At 37.1% G+C, this 27,328-nt stretch overlaps 1 protein-coding gene across 1 annotated transcript in view; it reads right to left on the reverse strand.

The window, feature by feature from the left end:
• Positions 1 to 27,328, reverse strand: part of LOC150082958 (protein O-mannosyl-transferase Tmtc3-like) — a 373,607-nt gene that overhangs the window by 66,653 nt on the left and 279,626 nt on the right. Inside the window, exons 6-10 of the mRNA XM_090376938.1 lie at positions 16,702 to 16,814; positions 16,377 to 16,531; positions 15,504 to 15,753; positions 12,482 to 12,630; positions 2,757 to 2,840 (exon numbers count right to left, since the gene is read on the reverse strand). Coding sequence (XP_090233064.1) covers positions 2,757 to 2,840; positions 12,482 to 12,630; positions 15,504 to 15,753; positions 16,377 to 16,531; positions 16,702 to 16,814 — 751 coding nt within the window. The remainder of the gene's footprint in view (positions 1 to 2,756; positions 2,841 to 12,481; positions 12,631 to 15,503; positions 15,754 to 16,376; positions 16,532 to 16,701; positions 16,815 to 27,328) is intronic.

Raw genomic sequence — 27,328 nt, forward strand, 5'->3', positions numbered from 1 at the left:
CTTATGGTTCAGACCCCAGTCCTGACGGCTAATGCGAACAATTTGAAAGACAAATTTTCTCAGTTTGTTAGACAGATGATTCAGATGGAGAAGAAAGGCAAGGCTTATCAAGCAGTAATCCAAGGAATTTTGCGGTAGTTACAAAAGGGAGGGATTTACCATTAATTTTTATGAGAGGAGGACGAGTTGGTGAGGTGGTATAAGAGGTTGGACGAGATGGAATAAGAGTTCGTTTTCGACATTTAACCTTTTACAAAAAAGCCAACGTACTGTTCCCCTTTCTAATTATTAAAATAAGAAATAAGAGGGGCATGCCGTTATTGAATTCAAGTTGAAAGCATAATTTTAAAGTTCATGCTAAAACACAACAGACTTCATGATATTCAACTGTCGTATAACTTTTTTAAATAGAACATTCATTGATTTGGTGAATTTAAGCGAGCCGGAGCTTCACACCTACCGGAATAATGGTTCGTCATCGTCCGTTTATAATAAATTCGTAATAAGTTTGGCAAACAAGTCAAAAACGGTTATCGGTTGAAAGATTTCATTCCTAAGTCTGTGAATGTTCGTTTGAAAGCACAAACTTAATATTAACCGACTGTTTTTGAAGATGAGAAAGTAGTTCTGTAATATGATACCACAAATATTGACGTAACAAAAACGGCACTCTGAAACAATTCCATCTAAAGCAAGAAGACTTTCAAGCCAGTTTATTAGCATTAGCATATGGTGCAAGAAAACAAGCTTACGTAGCATCAGCCAAAAAAAAAAAAAAAAAAAAAACTTTTTCCATTTCATTCATCCATTCACTCCGAATATTTGTCTAGTCCTGCCTTGAATTTATTTAAGTTGTCAACTTTCACAACGATAGATGGAAGTTTGTTCTAACAATCAACCACCACTGGTTAAAGGAAAATTTCCGCATATTTATTCTACAACTGTCTTTCCTCAATTCGAATTTAAGTCCCCTCAGGCGATTAATCTGGGCAAAAGGAAGAATCCCATCAGCATTGAAATTATGACCATGGAAGACAGAGATACAGTACTTCAGTCCTAAGACCAAACCGCAAAGCCTCAGTAGAAACAAGAAATTTCAACCTGCCTCCTTCTCGGTGGGCAAGTTATTGATCCAGCTTCTGAGAAGGTAGTCGTGCTCTTTGACCGCATGTATTGATGAAGGAGTGCATCACTTGTAAACATTACGCACAGATATTTGGAAATCTATTGAAGTAATGAAGAAAAAGAGAAGTAAGAAACCTCTATGAGGCGTGCTGTTTTATCAACGCACGTCTTCAGTTGCAGTCACTGTCATAAAGAACTTGCGAGTCGAACTATTTGGATACCCATCTGAATATTTCTAAGAAATACTGAAGTGATGAGGATGTAATGCTTGCCATGAATGCCTAGATGGAGGTGCAAAAAATAAAATAAAAATAAACCACAATAAACTGTTTTTTCCAAGCTGTGAAGCGATTGGCTGAACTAATTTCAGATGGAAAAAGACACGTCGATGGAAACATTCGAAGCCAATCGCAAAATGTTTCCTTTGGTCATTCACCTGTCGTGAAAATCCACATCTGTAACAAGTTTGCAAAGATCTAGAAGAACAGAATGATGATAAAAGCAGATTACCCAGTAGAGATGCAAACGGATAAGTAATATGCCACATAACCGGCTTAATAATCAGTGAATCAGCTGCTTCGATAACAGAAATATATGGGAGGATAAGATTAATAAACCAAAAATGGCTCAAGATCAGTCCAACTGATACGATTTCACGCCAATAAAAGAGGAAATGTATAATGCAACAATTTGAAACGAAACGTACGATTACTTTGTTAGAGATCCCGAGAATTCAATAAAATCACTATTGCTATCCGTCTAATTCTAAATGTATCTTTATTCAGTCGGGAGCCTGAGAAATAACGTGCCACAGCAAAGCACTCAGCTAATTAGGGAAAAAAGGCTCGACAACACCGAGGGATGTTAGAAAGAGAGTCTGCTATCAGAAACCATTAAAAGTAGTGTGTGTTTCATTATTCATTTAAGTGAGTGTTAAGAATGTGGTCACTCCGATGAGCTTCATAAAAAATTAATGATGATCGAAGGGAACAGAGTGTGACGTGGTGCTGAAAACAAGAGGCCTTTATTAGCGATAATAAGTGACATTAAACGGCTTTCTATAGTAGAAAAGCACGTTGGAACAGCGTTTCTTTCTTGTATAGAGCACTTGTCCTTTCTAATTATCCGAAATCGTATGTAAGGGTTGTGGTGACAAGATTAACGAGACCAGCAAATGAAAAAGTTAGAATGGCTAGGAAATTAACTGTTTTCTCCGTACAAACTGGTTTCGTTTAGAGAAAGAAAATATAGTTCGCGAATTTGTAAAAGGAAGTTTTTTAATGTATACCCAAATTAGCTTTCTACTGTGCCTCAAGTGAAAATACTTTTAACTTTTGTAATGCGTCTTCTGTACATTAACGAAGAAAAAATGTTCATAAAGCATAAATGATAAACATAAATAAGATAAATGATAATTTATGCTTATTCATATAATAAGCATAAATTTCATTTCAATGACGGAATCATACAGCACTGTAAGATCGGAATAGTATTCAGCAGAAGTAAATAAAACAAGTGTTCCACTTAAACGTCCTGTTAAAAAAGGATCCTGCCTTATTAGAAGCGGCATTTTAATTACTGCTTCAGTAGACAAATCCATTTTATTTTTAATTTTTCAAGGTATAACTTACCATTCCTGATTTCTCAAGGATGTTTTTAACACGTGGAATGTTACCAGGAAAAGAAGGCTCCCCAGAATAAGGCTCTTATGGGAACTGTAAAAACAAAGTTTTACATCACTAATTCATCATATATTTAAAAAAAATCACATTACAGAAATACCAATATACTTAAATTCAAAACAAAAAAAAATTTACTTGTACATAGCAAGGAATTCATTTAAAAAATGTGCTCTGTGCAAGCAATGCCATTTACTTAACTTAATCACTTGCTAGAAATTCTTAAAAAATGATATAAAGTTTATTTAACGCGCAGTGAATACCGTTGTTTACTCCCTCAAACCATGTTGGAAACTGGGTAGTTGAGTTATTCCTGCATTTCAGCCAGAGGTTTTTCATCCCAGAAACTCTGATTTCATTCATTATGTTCCAAAACGGGTGTTTCAAACGGACTACAAGAATAAACACGATTTATAGGCACGTTATAACTAACTCCTCCTCATGACCTTAGTGCAGAGCGTTGACTTTGCGTTTATTCTCAACAAACACATCCTATAAACACTAGCGGCCTAATCAACATATTTTACATTTATTAGCAATCCAATCGAACTCAACTCATGTGCGATGAGAATAAAGGTTACTTTCATACTAGTATATCTAGCGCAGGAGAGAGAGAGAGAGAGAGATTTGTTGAATGTAAGAACTAAGTATTAGACACTTTATCTTTATTCAAATATGCACCAAATGTGATCAATTAGATGGCACAAACTGACTAGATGAAAATCATCGACTCAGAAAACAGCCATCAGAGACAGATAAAGATAAAGTGAATTTGTAAGTTATTAGCGGCTTCCAGGGTTCCCCCTATATCCGCCGTTTGTTAGGCTTTTGCCAAGTTGTCCGCTTAGAAAAGAACTTAAAAGAGCATCAAAATTTCACGTATATATTTAACACAAAAAAAAAAAAAAAATTTCTTTAAATTTTTTAAGTTTTTTGAATTTTGAGAAGAAAAAAAAAAAAAATGCATCTGATAGATGAAATATGTAATTAGGTGTGCATTAGTGTTGTGTTTGCGTTGTGTGTTAGCCGGCACCTGGCATTTAGCAGTAGGGGGCTGTGGCAGGTTTGTGTCACAGCCCCTCACTCCCATCCCTAGCCACATGGAGGCAGCCAGGATCTACTGTATCTTAAGAGGACACGGACTGATCCGGTCCTGTGGTTAAGTTTTTGGACGTCTGATGTCCCATCAAGTTAATCCTGTGTGGCCGGGTAATGCATCAGGGAAGGTCCCCTCAGAATTACCAGGGCACACTTTTTTTGGTTTTATTTCCCCTTAGATATGAAATAAAATAAAATAAAATAAATAAAACAATTAAAATAAAGTAAAGTAAAATAAAATAAATAAAACAATTAAAATAAAGTAAAGTAAAATAAAATAAGATAATTAAAATAAAATAAATAAAACAATTAAAATAAAGTAAAGTAAAATAAAATAAGATAATTAAAATAAATAAAATAAAGTAAAATATATTAAAATAAAATAAATAAAATAAAATAAATTAAACTATAATAATATAAGGACTATCATTTACTTTTCGATATCCCTATACCCCATCTCTCACAGGGCTCAGTCCTGGCCAAGAGTGGGAGGGATGTACTATTCCATCCCTTGCAGGGCTCAATCCTGACCAAGAGTGGGAATGATGTGATCAGTTCATATTGGTACGCAATCTGGCATGGTAGTGTCCATTTCTTCTTGCCTTTCTTTTTCCCCTCTCTTCCATTTTCCTTCTTCTTCTTTCTTCCCTTCTTCCCTCTTTTCTCCTTCTTTCCTCTCTTTTCTTTCCTCCTGGATATGTCCTTGTGTGTACCATTTCCTATACACTCTAGATATTCCTTTGGCTCAGGCACTGGCAGATTCATCTGGTCTTGTTAAGCCTGGCACTTGTGATTTATGGTACATACAAAGTTTATGACCATTGTTATGGTTCTCTGAGATGTTAGGATTGTAGGTAACATCCTAGGATGTTAGGATTGTAGGCCATCAGAGACAGCGTCGTTATCACTGACAACGGAAGAAGGAACATCAATCAACTTATTCAAAAAAATCATTAAATAAGAAGAAAATTTTATCCTAGCCGTGTTGTGGTTAAATTCTGCAGAATTCTAACAGATGCTAGCTTTCAATTAACTAAGCACCCAATTAAATTATGTTGTATTTCAAAATAATCCGCATTAAAAGGAGGATTCATATTAATGATTCACATTACTCACATAATACGACGCCATTATACTTATAACGTTATCTTTTCACTCAAGATAACCAGGAAAAGACAACTTAGCTTCATAGGATCTGACGTTTCACTATTCCATGGCCCAATAAAGATGGGCCAGATGCTAAGGTAAACGGTGTCTGACATTCGTTCGTGTGATGTGGGGCTTGTGAGCAGAACCTGTGCTATAAAAACCGATGCAGAATAGCTCTCTAAACACCTTGGACGAGGTTACACGTGTATTGTAGGCAACTCGAGCCTACAGTACGACTGTGCATAAACGGACAGGTAGGCCTTTTGACCTCCCTGTCCGTTTATGCACACGTCATCATTCACGTTCGTCACTACAGTGGCTACGATTGATTTTGCGAGATCAAATGAGTATCGTGTTCAATCACAAACTGCTAATACGATGATTAAATCTTTGAAGCACCGTAACGCCTTGCCGCAACTCAATTTGCTTGTCTGTGATAACTCCGCCTATTGCTTGAACACGTTTAAACCTGTTCTTGCTTTACATACATTGGGGAGGGGAGTTTAAATACTTTTGGTAAGGTATGAAATTAGTATCGGGAAATCAGATTCATCCATCGCTCACATTTAAAAGTTTTCTCACTCTCCGAGAAACATGTGCTCACAACCCCTGAATTAAATCTGGATTGTCTTAGTAGCTCACAGTCTTAATCAAGTTTTCATTTTTAATTCGGAACTTCTCGAATCTCTTACTTCCGCTTCAACCGTCCACTTTCTAGCTACAAGGAGGAGCTGCATTAATTTCTCACCGAAAGTCAAAAAACAGTGGCTTATCACCTGAGGGCATGCATCACAGCATAGGCTTTTTTTTACAGACTCCAGATGAACTAATACGTAACGGATAACTTCATCATTATTGACTAGTATTTCCGTAACATATTTCTTTCTGTTTTTTTATTTATTTAGCTTTTATTATTTCAGTCATATTTAATTTAATTGCCTTACTATCCCATCCAGTAAGACCCACAGTAGTTTATTATTTCCCCTTTTCGGAAATGTAATGGAATAATAACAACATGACATCATAAGCAGGATCTATCATTCAAGTTTTTAAATCAATTCCAAATGAAAATTAAGCTACGGTAGGAATGGAACTTAGCCTCGATGTTAGTATAGTGGCTTAGTCACGTAGCACCCATTTGGATGGGCCTGGGTTCGAGTCCCGTCTTAGACAGGAGGAATTTCTGACAGCCTTCCCATTTGGGATTGGGTTAGCTGGTCTGAAGTGGAGGTGCAGGACAGTTTTTCTCCCTTGTAAACAAGTAAAGCGCATCTGAAAGCAAGTGGCTCTAGACACAGGCACAGAAGGCAATGGGAAACTACTATATATAACCTATATAAACCCCAGAATTAAGAATGTCCATCACCAATATGAATGGAAGTTCCGTAATGAGCCATTCCAGGCAAGATCATCCTCTCTAACTTCTGAAAGTGGTTTCGCAGGATTGCTAACGATGTAAATATGAGGACTGACAGGTTGAAGTAATCATAAAACTAGAAAGAATGTGCCAGATAGGATTTATCGTTTTCCTGTACGTATAGGAATAAGGAGTAGATCCACGATTTCATAATATTCCCGCAGCACGCTACATGAAATGTTAAGATAACCAACAAGCAACTGCTGATCGAACAGAAGCAGCTTTTATCGAAAGCTGAGGCTGCTAAGTTGGACATCAAGTTACTATTCTTACATACACTGAAAAAAGGGAACAGAGGGTGACTGCCAGTGCTTCAGTCGCAAGGACACTACTGGGGATTTTTTAACTTCACACTGTGAAGTCTCATGCACACAGTACTTGAGGGAACCACAGATGTCAATAATACTGAAATTGAGTACCCTGTAGTTTATGACTTTCCTGTAGTACTCAGGTTAACATGGTTATCCTGCGCACAAGATAGGTTTTTCTTGTTGCAGCCCTCTACAACAGGTAGCAGAGCATATTCTGTTTCGACTAAATTTATATTTCGTATTTTATATGTTATAAACGTTTAATCTATAGTAATTTCCTGAGATAAATCTATGTACAATGTTCCACTATATTCAAAAGTTGAATTTTTTTGCATATGTCGCACTTAGGAGAGGTTGATTCAAGGAGAATCTTAAATAAAATTTCCCCTTTCGTAGAGAGCCAAAACCTTTTTCATCCCAGCATGACGATTAGGAATACTAAACTTATAATAGTTTCATAAAACATAAATCATTATATTTCTTTCATGAATAATCTCTTTGAAGAGAAGGCACTCTTACAATCATTTCTTTAAAGAACAGATGTTTTGTGTAAGTAATATTTTCGATTTCTTACTCTTAGTACCATTTCTTGTATGCAGCAATTTTGTTAAACATGAAACTCGAATATAAATAATTTCTTAATTATCTCACACGTGATGTTTGTATCTCAACACTTCAAGGGATTCTTGCGGCTGGCATACAGTGGCTGAAATCACCGTTCTTAAACATCGCGTTGAAAACAGCAGTGAGACTGTTCTTCAAAAGGCTGTTTTATGTCTTGACTAATCGGCCTCCTCATTTAGTTCCGTTTTTTTGAATGAAACTTTTATAGGGACATAAAACCCCACAAAAACAAAAAATCAGCTTGAGTTGGTCGGTTTCAAACGAGAAATCAACGTTTTTTTCGAAAGTCTGCTTTTTCATCCTGCAAAAACAGGAAACCAAACCGTCGAAAACAATTTTCAGGCACGATTTTCTGGTCCCTAATAATATCTGGACTCAAAGGCCAGTGGTTGCCTTATCCCTTACTCTAAATAGCCCAAATCAGATTTAGGTTGGGTGCATATCGATTAGTCAATACAAGATAAAAGCTTTAGGCAGCCTTAAAGAACAGTCTCACTTCAGTCTCAACGAATATCGAATCAAAAACAAGGCACATTCTGTCTTTAACGGTCACTTTGCATTTTATGGTGTTGTGCCGTAAACTGCGCAACCATCCTTAACTAAGGCTTTCTAAAAACTGTTTTGTCTTATCCTGACAAACCCAATGAGCGCCCTGCTCTAAGGGCTGGGCACACATCCGTTATTCAGGATGAGACAAAGCAATTTTACTTTTCAGGTGGATGTGCTAGGTAAAAACCTCTTACTGAGGATTCACGTTTTGGAATTTTGGTATTGAACATTGGGTAAGTAATGTCATGGGCACTGTGTGTAGATGTGGTCCTCATAGAAGTTTTGTCCATTATCAATCTATTTATTTACTTCATTTAATCATCATCAAATCAACCGTACAGATTTCAATTCCGAATGAGATATATATATAATAATTAAATATGGCGAAAAACAAATATGATACAAAAAATATATATGAACTTATATTTTACAGTATCACAACATAAAATAATAAGTACGGAGAAAACATTTACAATTTAACTACAGCTGATATAACGGTTTTTGAACTGTAATATTACAGTTCAAAAACCGTTATATCAGCTGTATTTTCAGTACAGTATATGGGGAAAATTTTTAAATAAAATAATAATAAAAAAAAATTAGCTCGAAATTTGACTACTGGTGACTAAGCGATTTATTTGCTACAATAAACAAATTAACTTTTCCATTCGTTATAAAAAGGAATGGCTCTATGATTGAAGGATTCGAGTGTGTGCTCGTTGTGGACTTCTCTTCGTTGTTAAGATCATCGTCGGCTACAGCTTCAAGCTGTATCCATAATGTAAATGACCATGACCAGTCAAGTTTTGCTTTTAATTAAACTTCATTATAAAATAATTAGTGTTATTGCAGCCTGTAGAGTGTATCTAAGACAGAAAAATGTCTCAAGGCTTTCTTGTTCGAGGTTAAGTATGAGTTAAGCACCAGAGAAGCTAAGGCTATGCGGCATCATTATCTATAACAGCGTGTTTGCAGGATGAAAAACATCTGGATTTTTGAGGTGGGTACGATGTAACCTCCGCTTGAGACGGACTAACTCAGTTACGTTGTCAAAAAATTCCTCGCCTCATTGACGGGATTCTAAATTAGTCCTCTCTAATTAACACTAGAGATGAGGGTTTTGCTCGGTGGACTAAATTTATGGTGACTAGTGTACTCTTTCTAGTGCGAATCAGCAACATTCTAAAGAATCACTTAATTCTTTCGACTGGAAAATATAACTAGATTTTCAATATTTTGGAAAGATAGGGCTAGCGAGATAATCAAGACAAAATTAAATATATTTATACATCTTACCGGTTATATTTGTTCTGATTTATAAAGTACAGTATAAAGAAACCTAAGTTTTATATAAATGTTAAAGAGATAAATCCTGAAGAATTTTTCTGAATGATAACAGTTATCAATAAATACCGCATGTACAGGGTGGCGCAAAATAAGCTGAACAGTTTGTTTTCTCTGTAACTTTAGAACGAAATGTAATAAATGAATTATCTAAACAGTGAATGAAAGCTTTATTCTTGGAAAATTTTTACATCATATGCGAAAAATAATATCGGCCAAATTACCACCCCCTTCTTGATCGCAAACATGCGCTCTTCTCACGGCGTTTTCCATGGAATTTCTCAGCGTTTCAGGAGATACTGCGGCTATCTCATGCCGGATGTTCTCTTTTAAGACCTCTATGGTTTGAGGGTTATTGGCATATACTTTATCCTTGAGATAGCCCCAAAGAAAAAAATCTGGGGCAGCCAAATCCGGTGAGCCGCGGTGGCCATCTCACATCACCATTTTTCGAAATAATGCGATTGGGAAAATGCTGCCTTAGGAGCTCCACTGTGGCTCGAGCGGTGTGAGCCATGGCACCATCTTGTTGGAATCACATATTGTGGTCTTCTGGTAGCTGTGGCATCAAAAAATTTAACTATTGTCCTATAGCGCTCTCCATTGACCGTCTGAACAACACCATCATCATCCTCGAAGAAATAAGGTCCAATGATACGTTCGGCTGTTACGGCACATCAAACCATTACCTCAGATGGATGCAGGGGTCTCTGATGAGTTATTCTTGGGTTCGCACTGCCCCAAAATCGACACTTGTTTATTAACAAAGCCACTTAACTGAAAATGTGCTTCGTTGCTCATCATCAAATTTGAAATGAAATTCTCATCACACCTGTGCCTTCCAGACACAGGTGTATTATTATTATTATTATTATTATCTGTTTATTTCTCTTTCGAGACACCCATAGACAGCACGTGGCTAGAGGGTGTGGTTACATTATATCAGTATTTACAAACATATTTACATGAACTTATTTACAAAATTTGGAGATGAAAAAACACAAAGTATGTGGTTAATGGATTAATTGTTAAGTTGGTTTAATTAATTGCGAATGGTTGTTAAATGCTAAATATTATTATATAAATTATTAAATTAGTCTTCTTATTATATTTGTACCTGCCGGTACACATTACCAAAGATTTCTGTCCTATACATTTTGTCTTTACATAGTTTCTCTGGATCTATATTTAAATTATTAAAATAATTAACAGTATTTGCTGGGAAAAATCTCCCCAGAGAGTCCAATTGAGTCAATTGGCACTCGAGACTTGGTTCTTCTATGTTTATTCTCGGTCGTATCATCCGAGGGCGAGTGATCACGTTTCCCACTTTCGGCGCATCTGTTCTCTCCGTTAGTAGCTTTTCCAGAGTTAAGATGTTTCTGGTTATGATGATATACTTCCAGGGTGTGATGTCCAGATTGGCAGACAAGACCGTTCTTGAGATGGTAAACGGTTTCCCGGCCATCTTGTTTAGCCATCTCAGGAGCCAGTATTCTACTCCTAAGAAGGCCTTGACGTTGTTCTCTGGGGCCGATGACCAGATAGTCGATGCGTACAACGGAATCGGTGTAACGCATTTAAGGATGTATTGGATCATAAGATGGGGGCTTCGGAGACCGGTGAGTTCTTTTCTAGTGCTCCAGAGTGCTGCGTACGTCTTTTTCCTAATGCGTTCGAAGTGAGGTATGAAGTTTAAACCTTCATCCCACTTAAGGCCAAGGTCGACATGTGCGGGGGATTTTTGGACTCTGGTATTGTTCACAAAAATCGTAATTTCATTTTTCTTCTTTTTGTTGGTGAAGGTCATTTGGGCAGTTTTCTTTTCATTAAGTTTCAGGCCAATGTGGTGTAGATATTCTTCTAGCTTCCTGATTGCCTTGTTTGCTTCCTCTGATAGATGGGGTCCAGTTTCTTGTTTTTTAGAGGTTACAAAAAATTTCAAATCGTTAGCGTATGTAATAAATTGTTCACAGTTTTGAGCTAAAAATGGGGCTAGTGCTATTGCGAAGAAGGTGGTTGCTGTTTGTTTCCCGTTTATTGCGATAATTTGTCTTTCTTGAAGGGTGTTAGTCAGAATGTTTAAAGTGCTTCCTGAAATGAGAAAATACTCCTTGAGGATTACTGTTATAGCTGGGATTGAGACGTTGTCGAAGGCTGCTGCTACATCCAGGAAAACGATGTCCAACTGTTGTTTATTATTTAAAGCTAGCGGTATCCGGAGTAGAGTCTCCATTAAATTTGTAATAGTCGACTTTCGAGGAAGCACAGAATGTAAGTATTCTGGCCTGTCCCCAAAGCAATGCTGATTGACGGTGTTCAGGATTACTTTTTCAAATATTTTTTTGCAGAGAGCATCCGATTGCGATAGGCCTGAAGTATTCCAGAAGCGCTTGCTTGTCTTCGGGATGAAGGGCTTGGACTAATTGAATATTGTACGGAAAGTGATGCAAGTCCTTATGCAAAATTCGCTGCAGCGAGCGACGAGAGATCGTCAATTCAGCAGAGCATCTTCTGGTCGATGTTTGGTGTTGATCTCCAACACTCTCCCGTATTCGTGCAATGTTTTCCATTGATCGACCACTGCGAAGTCTTCCAGTGTGTCTGGCATCAGCAACAGTTCCCCTTTCTTCAAAATTTCGAACCGCAGTGTAATTGCGTTCCTACTCGGTGACTCGCGAAAGTTATAAAATTGTCTATATGCTCGTTGCGTTGGAACTACTGACCGATTGTTTTCCAAGAACATTGTGACTATTTTGGTCGGCTGAGAAATTGTGTATCTCTCCATAATTAAATTCTCCAAGGGTTACCTGTAAGATAAACACAAAAATTTACAAATTATTTTTTAAATGGTCAGCTTATTTTGCACCACCTGTATTTACGATATTGTATTGTAGAGCATTGTGATTTTGGTTTGTACTAAGTACCATACAGGGAATATCTACTTGTCGATACAGTCGTAGCGAAATTATATTTGGTAGGCGTTGGCTATGTTTTGTGGCATTCACATGAAGCGATTTTTCTCTGTCCGTTACATCCGGCCTATAGTTTAATGCACTTTGCGGTATTTTTAGAGAAACGGGCCAACAAACGCCCATTTTCATTAGCGAGATGCGCATGTTATCGGGGTCTTAAATATAGTATCATACAGTTAAAGCAGTATGGCATAAAATATTGTGACCTACCTCTTCTCCCATAATGCACTCCACCCCTGAGCTACTAACATACAAAATCCCATGCTGGGTAGGTACAGAACTCGCTCGGCAACTACAAAGCCAACAGGGAAGAGAAGATTACAGGCGGGCAGAAAAGGCAGTATAACCATAGCCAGACTCTGAAAAATTAAAAAGTACATCGTTAGTGCTAATGTAACATTAAGGAGGAAATGCAGACCTCGTTCATTGGGTTTCAGCAGGGAATTTATAATACAAAGCAAGTTTATTCAGCGGTAATTAGCAATAATTTGGCTCGTAGATATTTATTTATCTAACATATAATTATGAGCAAAAGCATTTAATATTAGGCAAAAACATAGCAAGCAAAACGTTTATGCAGATCACAGTACGATTGGTGGTAAATGCGAATAATAGCTACCAATCAAACTATAGTAAGTGATTAAAAAATTATAAATCTTAATTCAGATTCACAACAAATGTTACAAAACACTGCTCTCAGTATCACCAGGGGCTCAACTAATCGTACGTTTGCCTTAAACACTTTTATTTAAAAATTTAATCCTACTGAAGCATCCCGATTGACAATATAAGAAGTTATTCTAGTACCCTACTCCTGTTCGTATGAAAAGTTTTTTTTCACAAGTCGAAGTCGGTGTTCAATATTCAGTGCTTTACAAGATATATTAAAATTCAGACCAGCTTCACAATTGTATGCAATATAAATATATACAAATAAGTATCTAAAGAGTCTAAAACAGTCTGAAAAGCCTGTTCTCCAACAATCTGTGAGCAATAATCGTTCAGAGACATGGCATTCAGTGAATCTAACATTATATGGAATAGATGTCATTAGTTCTTCAGAATACGAATAGATTAAAGTGATAGTTCCGGCTGCTACGTTCTTCGGGTCGATTCTTTAGTTATTTGATCTCAGGAGGAAGAAATACTTTATTTTTTTAATCCCCGAGTTATTCCAAGTTTTTCAGCACACACAATATGCAAATCAGTCCGTGAATATAAAGTTTAACCATTTATTCCTATACTCCCTCTTAACATTATAGCCAAAACTGAATCACTCTTACCCACTAAAGAATTATCCGTATATTTTTTTTTCAATATAACAAGCAAATAGTATTAAATCATTATTTATTCTTAATTGATTCATACAAAAGCTAAGACTTTCATATGCATACTGCTTAAACCGAGATCTGGTTTTCTATGTGCATTCCCATTTGTTTCTTAATCAACGCCATGGGTTGCATTTCAAGCGCGTTAGCAAATATGAAAATTCACGATTTATAGCGACAAAAATAAAAATTATCCAGTGCTTCAGCTACAATATACGGGTATATGGATAGCCTATATTATACGTATGAAAGAAAAAATAATTGCTGGATTTCTATTAGTCTGATTTTGGTTCGACAATTCTTTAGAAATAGTTGTTGGACCATCTTTCTAAAAGATGCCAAATATAAAATTTTATGAAAATCCAACCTTAGGAGTAGATTTATGTGTGCGGGCGGACGGACGGACGGACGGACAGACTGACTGACTGAAGGCATGGTGAACAAAAACGTATATATACTAATAATAATTGTCCGATTTTGATGGATTTGGCGTGGCAGACCTTTCGAAGAAGAGCAAAGCATATAATTTCATGTCCACTAGGACATGAGTTGCTGATGAGTCAGGACGGAACAATAGACGGACATTGTGCAGACAACAGGCGATTTACGCACAAACTAACCTGTTTAAAAATATCTGTTATGTTCGTTACGAAATGACAAGACTTAACTTGTGATTGGGTAAATTATTAAAGCAATATAACCTAATTTGTTGATTTATTTAAGTAAATAAATTAAGATTAATTAGAAAAGAGGAATCTTTCAAATGAAGGGATTTTATGTCTGTTTTGGTAAATTTATGAAAAATTACACCAAACACATTAATGATTATTTAATGAAATATCTTTAAAACACACCGTTTCATTAAAAACAAGAGGGCCCAGTCAATTAGCATTTAGCATTAGTAGAGGCATATGATGCAAGAAAGCAAGCTTATTCAGCATCAGCCAAAAAAAAAAAAACACACACACCACTCCCACCATTTCACCCCTCCGTTCGTTCGAAATACCTGTCCAGTTGAGCTTGAAATTTGTTTAGGCTATCAACTTCAACAACAAGTGATGGAAGTCGGTTCCACCAACCAACCACCCGCTGGCCAAAGGCAAATTTCCGCACATCTATCCGACATCCGTTCTTCCTCAATTTGAATTTATGCCCTCTGAGGTGATTATTCTGAGCAAGATGAAGAATTCCATCGGCATTGAGCATGCTCAAACCATTCAAAGCCTTATACACCTCTATCAGATCACCTCGCCGGTGCCTAGTCTCCAGACTCTGTAATTTGCAAAACTTAAGCCTTTGTTCGTAAGAGCAACCCTTTGTTCCATTCACTAATCTTGTTGCCCTTCTCTGTACCCGTTCCAGCAGCTCTACATCCTTCTTGAAATGAGGCCTCCAGACCTGTATACAGTACTCAAGATGTGGCCTAACCATTGCCTTATACAAGGGGAATACAAGGGGAATTGATGAGCTATGTAATTTACGTTCTATTAAATTTAATCATGGCTAAATTTAATAGAACAGGAACCTAATTTCGAACTTAGAATAAGAGGGATTATCAAAGGATTCTCGATAGGATGACTATTTCTGGATTAGTAATCGAAACTTAATTTGTAATTCGTCAAAAGCCAAATACACTCAAAGTTCAGCTTCTAATATGACTCCTTTGGTTCATATACTCTTAGTAATCGAATTAAAAATAGGAGTTGCGGAGATATGGAGCAATGACAAAGGGAGAATTAATTTCATCTATCTCGAAAAACAATTTCATCTACTTAATCACAAAACAGCTAATTGAATTAATAATTTTGTGAACCTATGCTATTTAAGTCAGTTCATATTTTTGTGCAGATTTAAATACAATATATTCTTATTTGACACCAAGTACCAAACTGAAAGATACTTACAATTAACAATTCTAGACGAATTTTATCAGGTTGTAGAGCGGTTCGAAACATCACAAAAACCGATGCGTACAAGGCTACGGTCGCTAAATTACGGAGATCCCAAAGTGATTTTACGATTGGAATGGTAGACATTGTCCAGTCACAGCACAAGTCCGACGGGAATAACAACAGCCACGTGTTAATGGACAGCAGATAGTTATAGGTCAACTGGCGACTCGGAGTAGGAGACACGGAAGCAGGGTTGTCGAACCTAAAGAAAAGAAACTGCTATGAAGTATACCCAGACTTCAGAATGGAAGTTAAACTGGTTAAGTGAAGCATGCAGTACGCAACAAAAAGAATAAACAGCACATGGCCTTGTGTTGCATACAGTACACTGCACTAATCTGCGATACAAAGTTATCCACGTTACGGCAGTAGGAGAAAGTGCTGAAGGTTGGAGACAATTTAATTGTTGTTCGTCGACGATTTAAACTTGGCGAGAGCAGTGCCCAAACAGCATCGGTGCTGGAAAAAATATATACAAAAAGTCCGTTAATCTCGCTTGCTTATCTACAAAACACCTTGCCTTGTCCAAAGGCAATTCCTTTTCGCTCAGGCATTACTACACGTGATAAGCTTATTGCTGAATGATCACATCTGACAGGTCTTCAGCTTTTCTTAGCTCTAGGGAACAAGACACTTTGTTGCCATGGCAAAACACTGAACGAGCACCGACTCGTTATTTAACTTCCAATTGGGAGCTCTCCAGCACGACAATTTATCTTACTCAACTGGTCACATGGTGCAAATGAAACCTTGCTAAGAGCGGCGTTTGCATCTAATAAGAAACAATAGAAATAAGCGCTCACAACATGCAGTTCTTTTTCTTACCTGCTGAATACGGGGAAGTGAGGACCAACTATTCTGACCCGGAGGCACAGAATGATGAGGGTGATGATGACAAGGACAGTAATCCTTGTCACGTAGTCTCTTAGCCAGGGAGTTCCGAGGCCTCTCTCTTTTCGGAATACGCGGGATATATACACCTGCAAATTAAATAATTGAACGTGTCTTTAATGCAAACTATTTTATAATTAAAGAAATAAATCAATTCATTGCAACAAAATTTTTCAGTAGAATTAAACATGAAAAGTGCTGACAATGCAAAATTTTGAAAAAAAAAATTGCTAGGTTATTCAGCATTTTAGGTACTTGCCTTTGCTGATACTAAATCGTACATGCAGCAAAGGGCCAACACGGTTAGCCCTTGTTCCTTGCACAGCATTCCAAGGGTTGCTAAAAATGACGTCACTAGGCAACGTTGGAGATCTAATAGAAAATAAAACGTATTCAGAACAAAAATATGTTACTACGTTTAATAATATAAACTAGATTTGTTACAGACGTTACTAAAAATTCCTATATTAAGAATAAAAAACAGTTGTGCGCAGGATTTATTTTATCAGCTTTCCCAGTAAGAATAAAAAGTAAGATATTAGTTGATATGCAAATCGACAAGCCTATAGATTCTAAAGTCTAGAAACTGTTAATGGCATATTTTTCTGGAATATCTAATTATGCAAATTAACTGCATTCAATAATCCAATAAAGAAGCTGCAATTTCAAAAGTGCATATAAATGCGGATAGTTTCCGGGTACAAATAATTAAACAGTATTTAACAAGAGTATTAAAGGAATGATTTCAAAATTTGTGAAAAAATAAAATGGATTCGTGTCTTACACGAATATTCATTTACTCTGCAGCATAAGAATAGTACAATGCAAATCAAAAGTTTATCATTGAACAAGAAATAATTCGTGAGTTTGTTTCAGCTACATAACTTCCACAGCCGTTACACGCAAATTTCTTCTAAATGTAAAAAACAGTTGCCATGAAAAAAATCTCGACAGATTTTTGTTGCAGTATCGGCCGTATTTCCTATCTCAAACTCAAATCTCAGTATTAAGTCCTATTCACACTGATCATGCAATGCGATCACACGAGGCAAACGGAGAGCGCGGAGCTCATCTCGTGATGTCACGCGTAGTGAAAAGTCCTTATTCGAACACGCACTTCACTCTTGAAAGTCCACTCATCATGTCGGCAAGGCTGATTGGCTGATCCTCTAGACGAGGTGATCTCACCCAGTTTCGAATCATGGAGACTCTTAGGAGGATGGTGGGGGGGGGGGCGAGCAGAACTGCACGCAACACTAAGTGGAATTCTATGACTTCTCTTGAAAATCCTATCAGGACGGAAGCAACCGTACAACTGGCATTAAATGCGAACATCATCTATCTGCTTTCACAAGTGGGAGGGCAATTTCTCCACTTGAAGTCTGTCGTTTTATTTAAGCGTTCGTGATTCTGGATATGTGCAGAAAGATTTATGAGCGAGAAGAGAACGGCATACCAGAATGACAGGAAAATAGCGAGATGACGTAAAACTGAGTTTATCTTTCTCTGATTATGTTTGACGGTACATCGCGAATGGATGCTCAATTCAGGACAATTCGACTTTGATGAGTTGCATATCTCTTAGTTTACAAACAGAAGAGTTATCTGATTATAATATAGCGATGATACGAAACCTGATTTTTAACTGAACATCTCAAATTTCGATACAAATAAATATTTTTAGTCACTTATTAATTTAGCTAATATTGGCTGATTATCTCCTCACAACCGACTGGCTAGATATTATCATAAGTACATCATGAGTGCAGTCAAAAAAAAAACCTAATTATGCTATTGTTGCAGGTGGTTGTGAGAGTCATTACACATAATGGAAAACATAATACTTAATACAATGTTCAGAGAAAGTCAATAAATTTAGGTCTGTTAAGTCCGACTGGGATAAAATCAGGAATTAAATAATCTTTTAAAGCACACAACCAGATACAGAGGGGCAAGAAATATCCATCACAGCCTATAAGGCTAGGGGTTTGACAAGTCAGGAAGTTATGTTAACAATTTTATAAAAAAAAAAGTGGAAGGTAAGTTATACTACAAATTGTGCAATATTATTCCATGTCTCTTGGAGATAGGTACGGCGTCGTGCAAAAGGGTACTGTAATCACAGGTTCGTCATCCATTACTCATTAGATGACCAACACCAGCCTCGGCTGTAGCGCGTGTCAGCAAGGATTGAATCTCTATAGTCTTCTAGTATCCTTTATATATATATACGACATACTTTCACATAACAGTCATTAAGCATGTTCAAAGATTCATCTTTTCCATTCTGTCTTATACTTCCGAAATCTGGTCTGGTGCTCCTTAAGTAACCGTCAAGCAATTCCTTGCACTAGAATACTGGGGTTCTTAGATGGCTCAATAAGTTTTGTTTTCCCCCATACAATATCCAGGCAACAGCCTTATGAAAACTTAAAAACAAAGCCTCTGCAACAGGTCATCAAAGAGTCTGGAGTCATGTTTCTTGCAAAGTTAATTACTTCTTCATGCGATTCACCAAACTTAGCCAACATAATAGCTGCTCCCAACAGAGAAAATTCAAGAAACAATTCAAATCCAACATTTCCAGGCTCAAACAAATCGACAGAATGTTTCCCAATTCATTCCTTCACCTCATAAATCATCACAACATTGATTGTTGAAGGTTACTCAACTCTGAAGCCTACGAGAGTCAGATATCCGATAAAATGAAGAGAAATAAAAACAGCAGCCTGCTTCAACCCAGTAACTTCAACTGAAAGTCAGATGTGCTGTTCTGCAATTTTTTTTAATTCAAAAGTATAATTCCTATTCATTGTTAATGTTTATATGAAATCTGCTATGTATTCGATTATTTTATTTTATTTCCTTTGGTATCGTATTATCTGCCCCTTGCTGTATTTGCAATAAATGAATATTTATTTATTTATAACGGTAAGGCCTGAAATTAGTTTAGCAGATATCAGAATATTTCAGGTTATTATCTTTTGCTTCCATGACATCAGCTAAGGTTAGTGAGAAGAATGGATCTTCGGATGGCGAATGGTTGTCACCACCTTGTTAACCCTGTGTGTGTGTGTGTGTGTGTGTGTGTGTGTGTGTGTGTGTGTGTGTGTGTGTGTGTGTGTGTGTGTGTGTGTGTGTGTGTGTGTGTGTGTGTGTGTGTGTGTGTGTGTGCGTGCGCGCGCGCTACTGAATACCGCGAGTTTACATTCATCTAACCAATTAATCATTTGTTAACAATTCACCATTGGTTACATTCACGTAATCAATTCCATTTAACAATGCAAAAATATGCATGGGTTAAATGGGAAGGAAATCGATGAGTCCTTCAAAGCAAAATGAGTAGCTTGAAAAGCAACAATAACTGGGCAGAAAGCCGCGGATGCACAGGCGAGCCATGAAGGCCCAAAAAGCATCCCAGTAAGCTATGACTGACTGGCTGATTTTTTTCAAAGGCCATAATGAGTCAGTTTATTGTATTTGTGCATTTTATGGTCAGTTTGGATAAAAACTCCGAGTTTCTGAGTATAAATGGAACTGGAATCTAGGTCTTTTCCAGGCAGTCTGAAATGGTAGGAATCGGAACCACAGTGCACTGTGGTTATGATCCCTACCACTGGGGCAGTATTATGGTGCGAAGTATATTTTATTGGACAACGAGCATCGTGCACGGTTAATAAGAACATGATAACGAAGTGTGTCATCGACTTCCCATCGAAAGTGCTTTTAAGAGCTGACACCGGACTGTAATCTAACAGAATATTTGTGGTTGTAGGTTGAGGTCGGAAATACCATCAGCTGTATGGATCTGCATAACTGTAGGGAAGCATATCCGATCTACACACAGTTGATAATATCACTGGTATACCTTTAGCGACTAGTACAACCCTGTAGCTGAACCTGCTGGTAGGTAATTTGGAAGAATTCAGCTGAAACGTTGAATGACCTCCTTTCTGATGAAATATGACGCAATTTTAGAACTAAACAATGGTATACAGTCAGCTTATAGAATTGCTTGGCATGCAATTGATGGTGTTAATAATATTTCCAGCGGAAAACTTTATTGTACTGATGGGGACAGTTGAGGGCGTCTTTCCATGGATTATTCTCAGAATTGATGCTTTTATGAACCTGAGTATATGATCACTTCACTCTAGCAAGCACTAGGGACGATTCCCACGAAAGCCTACTCGATGACTGTGGGTTCTACTGGAATACCAACTATCTTGATAAAAGAACACAAGTAATTGTATAACGCATCTATACCTCCAGGAGCAATGGAGATCCTACAGTCATTCTAAACCTTGCAACAACATGAGTATCGACCAACACCAGATTGCCTATGAAATTCAAATAATTATGGAAAAAGAACTTTTACCTTATTTGCGACAGTGACCAGCTAAGTCACATTAATCATAAAAGGAAGCTGGCACAATAATTAGAAGTAGGAAGCATTCCAGGTAAACGCAGAATGTGACATTCTATATCTCGACTTAAACAGCAGACTATAATAATCTTAACCTGGATGAACTCATAAAGATACTAAAGGGACATTTTAATATCAATACAACGATAGAAAACTTTCTACAATACAGTCTCAGAGAAAGGTACTTAGTTTTCCTTTCAATATCCAAAGTAATTAATGCTGTAGTAACAATTGTTCCGCAATGGGGACTCCAACCAGTGGAATTCCCCTTAGTCGGAAGGTTTCATTGGTTCAGCCAATTATCCATTGAATGATGTAATATTCGCAGCAGCACTTTTACATATTAGCATAATTTTAACTGCTGTTTATACAGATTTACCAAGTACTTCAGAGGCAAATGAGTTCAAAATTACCTCTGCCATGAAACTTGAGGACGACATTCAGAAAAACCTCTGAAGATGCAAATAGACTAGTTGCAGACTCCGGAGGTTTTTCTGAATGTCGTCCTGAAGTTTCATAGCAGAGGTACTGACTCAATACACTGACGTATCATAGCCTTTTTTTTTTTTTTTTTTTTTTTTTTTTTTTTTTTTTAGTGATATCATAACCTTTATTAACAAAAACAACAAGCGGCCCCTAGCCAGAAACTGGCAAATCCCCTATATACATACATAGATATATATATATCATACATATAATGATACAATATATAATGATACATACAATGATACATACATATAATCGTGTTAATTATAATGTTATAAGTGTAATGAAACATGTAACATGTTCACACAGTAAATCACATCACGCAACTGATTAGAAGTTTAAATTGTGAAAGGAACCACAAGACAGCAGTCTTTTTCTGTCTTAGGAAGAACGAAAAAAAAAAAATAGTAGATGGCAGGCGATATCAGTTTTAAGAAATATCGATAGACATTGCAGGTGTTCGGTTGGTTCCTTGTTGTTGGTATGTTGATAAACTTGAGAAGAGTTGCTTTCTTTTAGTGAAAACAGCAGAGCAGAATTGTTGTAGAGCTGAGAACGATTGAGAATTTTCAGTCAGCGCCACTTCATTTCCTTCAGAGAAGTTGCTGACAGCAGCTTGTAGTGTAGATCTGTCATCGTGGTACAGGCTGCAGCGATACAGAATGTGCGTCCAGGTTTCCTCAGCACCACACAAGCAGAGATTGGTGCCAGACAAGCCAAATTGAAATAGTTTGGAGTTGATGGAGCCGTGCCCAGTAAGTATATACGATGTTGTTAGGCTGGGAGAAAACCATTGGCGGACGTTCTTGTTAAGAGGGAAGGTACCTGCAGGAACAAAAGAGCGGGTGACTTGACCAGTAGTACTGGAATCCCATCGTGATTGCCACACACTGATAAGTTCATTCCAGATTCTCCGTTTCTTGTCTTTGATGTTAGCAGTTAAGTTGCATGGGATGCCGAGAATCTAGCCGGGAACTCCGTGCTTTAGACGATAGCATAGTCCTTTGAAGATGACATGCAGAACTAGTGGTAAGACTCCAGCAAGGACTTGCAGAACAGCAGAGGACACTGTCCTGCAGGCCCGGAGCATGGTAAGCAGCATAATCCGTTGAATGGAAATGAGCTTGGAACGGAGTTTAACATTAACGGCTCTATGGAACCAGACTCCCGAAGCATACGTTGTTATTGGTACGAATACTGCTGTATAATATAGTAAGAGAGTCTTCCTATTTAGTCCACAGTCCAATTTGGAAATTCGGATAACTGCTGCAGTGAACTTCTTAATCTTCGAGGCGAGGTGATTAATATGAGAGGAGAAGGTTAACCTGTCATCTAAAATTACGCCAAGATGTTTTAATTTAGGAACAAAAGGGATTTGTTTCCCGTCTATCTTTATATTTGGAGGTCTTCTGTAATCTAACTTGCCCTTAAAAACCATCAGTTTTGTTTTTGTGGCAGATATTCGAAGTTTATGTATACTTGACCACTTGATTAGCTCAGAAAGAGTTATATTGGCTGATTGTTCTAGTTGAAGACGCGATCGACTTGGAATTAGAAGAACCAAATCATCGGCGTAGGCGAAGGCAGAGATATTGTCAGGTTTTTGCGTGAGCCCAGCTGTCCAAAACTATGTTCCAGAATGCCTTAGTGGCTTTAGCGCTTAATACACACATACACCTCGTATCAATAAACGTTGCAAATGGTTCATCTCACATTACCTCAGCAAAAGCGCCCAAAGAAAATTGATGTATTCATTCATGATAAGGTCATACCGAAAGCTACCTTACACATGGATTCTGGCATTATCTTTAATGGACAACTCAGCTTCCAACAGCACTATTAGTCACCAGAAAAATCCAGACAACATGTGATTATTAAAGAGGAAACTACCTCTTTAAATAACACGTCCTAAAATAAGTGTAATAAATTGAATGGCATGTTATTCTATGGACCAAAACAATGAAAACTGTTATATAAACATGGGACGGGAATGCTTGGTAACAAAGCGGAATATTTGAAAATTTCAATATGTGCTCTCCCACATAATTGTTCGTATACTTCTCGTCCGCAGTATATAGTAGAAGAGAGATGGTACCGGTCTCTGATACAACGATCAACGGCGTAAAACGCGCATGAATTCAGTACTCTCCGCTGAGGATAATACTTCTGCCTACAACCTAAACAGGCTACTACACCACGATCTTCACCAAGAATTAAATGCGTATTTAGTGAATATTCTAGAAATGTGTAGTCTATTTAAGCGCAAACTTTCAAATCAAAACTGAAATGAATACTTACAGTGATTGGTGTCACATAACGAACATGGTCCACTTACTATCAGCATAAATACAATGTCTGTTTTGTTGTTGAATAGGAAAGATGAGTGATTAAACGCAATTTATCATTCGCACCTTTACCAACTCAAATTTCCTTAAAATGTGTCCTAAGCATTATGTACTTTCGAAGCAAAATGAAATTTTCCTACTATTCCAAAGAAAACTGACTATCTGTTGTGTCTACCCTATCTTGTTCAATAATTTGGCCTCCTGCATCTAAAAAACAGTCAGAAATTCAGCAGTATTGAAATACTGGGCATACACAAATGACTAAACGTCCTTGTTTATACTCTGGCGCGATCAATTGGTTAGAGGAGTTTACAATAAATGTAATTTATTGTAAACTCCTCTGTAAAATTTATTGGTTAGAGTAGTTTACAATAAATGTAATTTATCATCCTTAACCGTATTTAGCAGTCGTGACTTGAATCACAGTCCACCCAGAAAGTGTGTGCTACTGCACTCTCGACTGACCACTCTGCTATGTCGAATTTCGATATCCTTTTACAATCTAAAAAAGAAAAAGTTAAGTAATATTTAAAAAAAAATACTCTTTTGCCAAAAATAATCACTGAAACAACCGATTTCCATAATATTGGTCCGATCGTCACCTGAAAATCAACGAGAGACATACTCCACTGCGCAAAACAACCGCCTCAATAGACTACAGCAATATTACTTCACAATTCAGCGTGAAAAGCAGAAATCGCTTTTAAAAAAACAAAGAACTCTAACAAGCTCCAAAATATTGAAATTAGTAACTAAAACTTACGGCTACAGCCAAATATGAACATTCGAAAGTCACCAGTAAAATCAGAAGGTGGGTTAAATACATATTTTGAGCTTTTCTCTACATTTTAATCTTGCTATAATGTATTTTAAATTACTAGTCTCACATGTATTGCAGAAATTAGCCCTAGGTTTGGCTCTGATAGGCTTGCCCGTACATTTATGGCAATAATGGTTTCTTTACTTTATATCGTATTTTTTATTCATCAACCACGATTTTTCACTACTAAGGTAGGCATTTATTAGCAAATACAATTATGAATGCTTACCATTTTCATACAGTCCCATAATAGAAAAGTAAAATAAACTGACGTGGGGGGGGGACGTTGGCCAATTTGTTTCCAACGTTCTTTGTTTATTTATGTATTATTTGTTCTTCTTTCAAAACCAAGCACATAATTGATATTAAATATTGCAATGCTAATGATAAGATCCGGTGCGGCAACACAATAATCACATTAAATCTTGACTAACAAGTTTTTTTTTTAATGAGACCTTCCGTTATGGAGCTCTGCATCGGATAATGAATGCGAAATAGGACTTCAAATTATGTCTAATGAAGACGACTTCATAAATAAATCTCATTATACTTAGTATCCATTCGAAGGTAAACACACACGACCACTACAGAGAGAGAGAGAGAGATTACCATTTTACTCAAAGACACCATCAATTATTAACACTTAGTTTAATACAAATTAGGTAAATTGTCATTTCGCTTTATAAGAGAAAGTTGCAATTAGCTTTCTGCGTCACTATTGCTCCTTTTAACGAATGCGGCTTAATGGAGGTGAGCGAATTTATACATGCCAGGAGTTGGTGAATGGTTGCACGCATTAAATTATTCCAAGAAGCATGTAGCATTAAGGGTTTCATCGTGATCGCATAGAAAGGATCTATTAACAATAGCCACAGCTATCATTCAACACAATTAGAGTTTATTGAAAAATGTAATCTTATACTACTTGAGTAAGGAAGAGTGGGAATCAAACGTGAATTATTGCTTCACTACAGAAACTGAGTTACTGGAAACCATGTTTAATGCAGAAAGTGATTTACGCATTAAATTTCCTTGATGAAAATTTGAAATACTAGTTGCATACAAAGTGTAAATCTGAAAAACTAGAAAGCTATTTAGTTGGCTTTATATCCATTTGATTCAGTACTACAGTAACATTTTCCTCATCTAGTAACGAATGGGCCTGGTGTACTGGGGTCCATGGTTGAGAAAAAATAGATACGTACAATGATACGTATCTACTTATTATTATATATTTTATTATATTACATTAAACTGAGTTATCATTGTACGTATCTATATTTTCCTCATCTACTTTACGTATTACCGTTTCAGGATTCAGCTTCAGTTCCTATTTCTATATTATAAAATTAGATCTTGTAATGAATTACGCTGTCTTAGTTTAATTTATTGAGAAGTTCGTCGAACAAACTCATTATTTGTTATTATCTAAGTATAGTATCTTATGTGGCACCTGAACGTGAGTTCAACTCAGCCTTTGTACACTGTGATGGTTACAGATCACTGTAACAGGCCAGAAAAGTGTGCAACGTTATGTTTGTGCAGTGTGTGTGTTGTGTTGTCTCTTGATTTTTTAAGGAGTCCTTATGTGCTGTAATGTAATAACTAGATCGTATGTATAGCTTAACTTAATTTTCAGCACTCACCTCATGAGGTGAGTGCTGAAAATTAAGCTAAGCTATACATACGATCTAGTTGTGTTGTTTAGTTGTTTCTGACCTCTTTGTCAGCAGGCAGGCGATCACCTGGAAAGCCTGCCCAATGTCCGTCTACACCACGGGAGGGGGCCACAACTACGCATGTAATGTGGCGGACCTCGAGTAGCTCGTACTGAATGCCCAAAACGAGTTTGGGATCATTCAAAGAGAAAAAAGAAATGTAAAAGAAAAAAAAAAACCCATCCAAAGTCCACTGGTTAAGTGCAAGACTGGTGGATGCTACGATCCCGTACGTAGGGAGACCAAACCCAGGCACCAGCAAATTCCCACCTCGAGAGAAGGGTTAAGAGGTCAGGAGAAAGAAGTCCCGCACCCATAGACAGTAATGAAAGTCCTTGGGTGCCAGCAAAAAAAAAAAAAAAATAAATAAATAAATAAATAAAATAATAATAATAAATAAAAAAATAACAATAAATGAATAATTAAGATTTAAAAAAAATCCAAAGTCCACTTGTTAAGTGCAAGACTAGTGGATGCTCCGATGTACCTAGGGAGCCCAACCCCAGGCACCAGCAAAATCCCGCGCCCACAGACAGTAATGAGTCCTTGGATGCCAGCAAAAAAAAAAAATAAATAATCTCGCATCCATATGGAGAAAGTAGTGAGTGCCAGCAATCCCGTACCACAGGAGACCCAAATCCTGGGTACCAGCAAAAGAGTTCGCCTCGTGAGGCCACAATTTCTGCCCCTTTAGGAGCTGTGGAGAAACAGAAAATAAAAACTCCGATCCATGGAAGGAGAAGGCAAGTTCGTATTGTCAGGTAAGTGCAGCCAGTAAAGTCCAATCAGGTAGTCCAGTCGGATGAGTCCTATTGAAAAGTCATTGTGGTTTGAAATTAGTTCTTCTGGGAAAAGAGAAATATAGCAAGTGTTCTATCTTAGGTATGTCCTGTCGGGTTAGTAGGTCCATTTTATAATATAACCGTGATAGGTGCGCTGAATACTACGAATTTGTTTCAATAGATTCCAAGAGCGTAATCAAGTATCAGCATAAGTATTTTTATTCCCTTCCTCTCCTCTTCTTTATTGTTTGAAGTTTAGGATACATTTCTAGATAAATGCAAAAAGCCTATTGTACAGTTAACATTCAC

The sequence above is a fragment of the Mastigoproctus giganteus genome, chromosome 7, assembly GCF_048544385.1.
Source record: "Mastigoproctus giganteus isolate SK-2022 chromosome 7, ASM4854438v1, whole genome shotgun sequence".
NCBI classification, from domain to species: Eukaryota; Metazoa; Arthropoda; class Arachnida; order Uropygi; family Thelyphonidae; genus Mastigoproctus; species Mastigoproctus giganteus.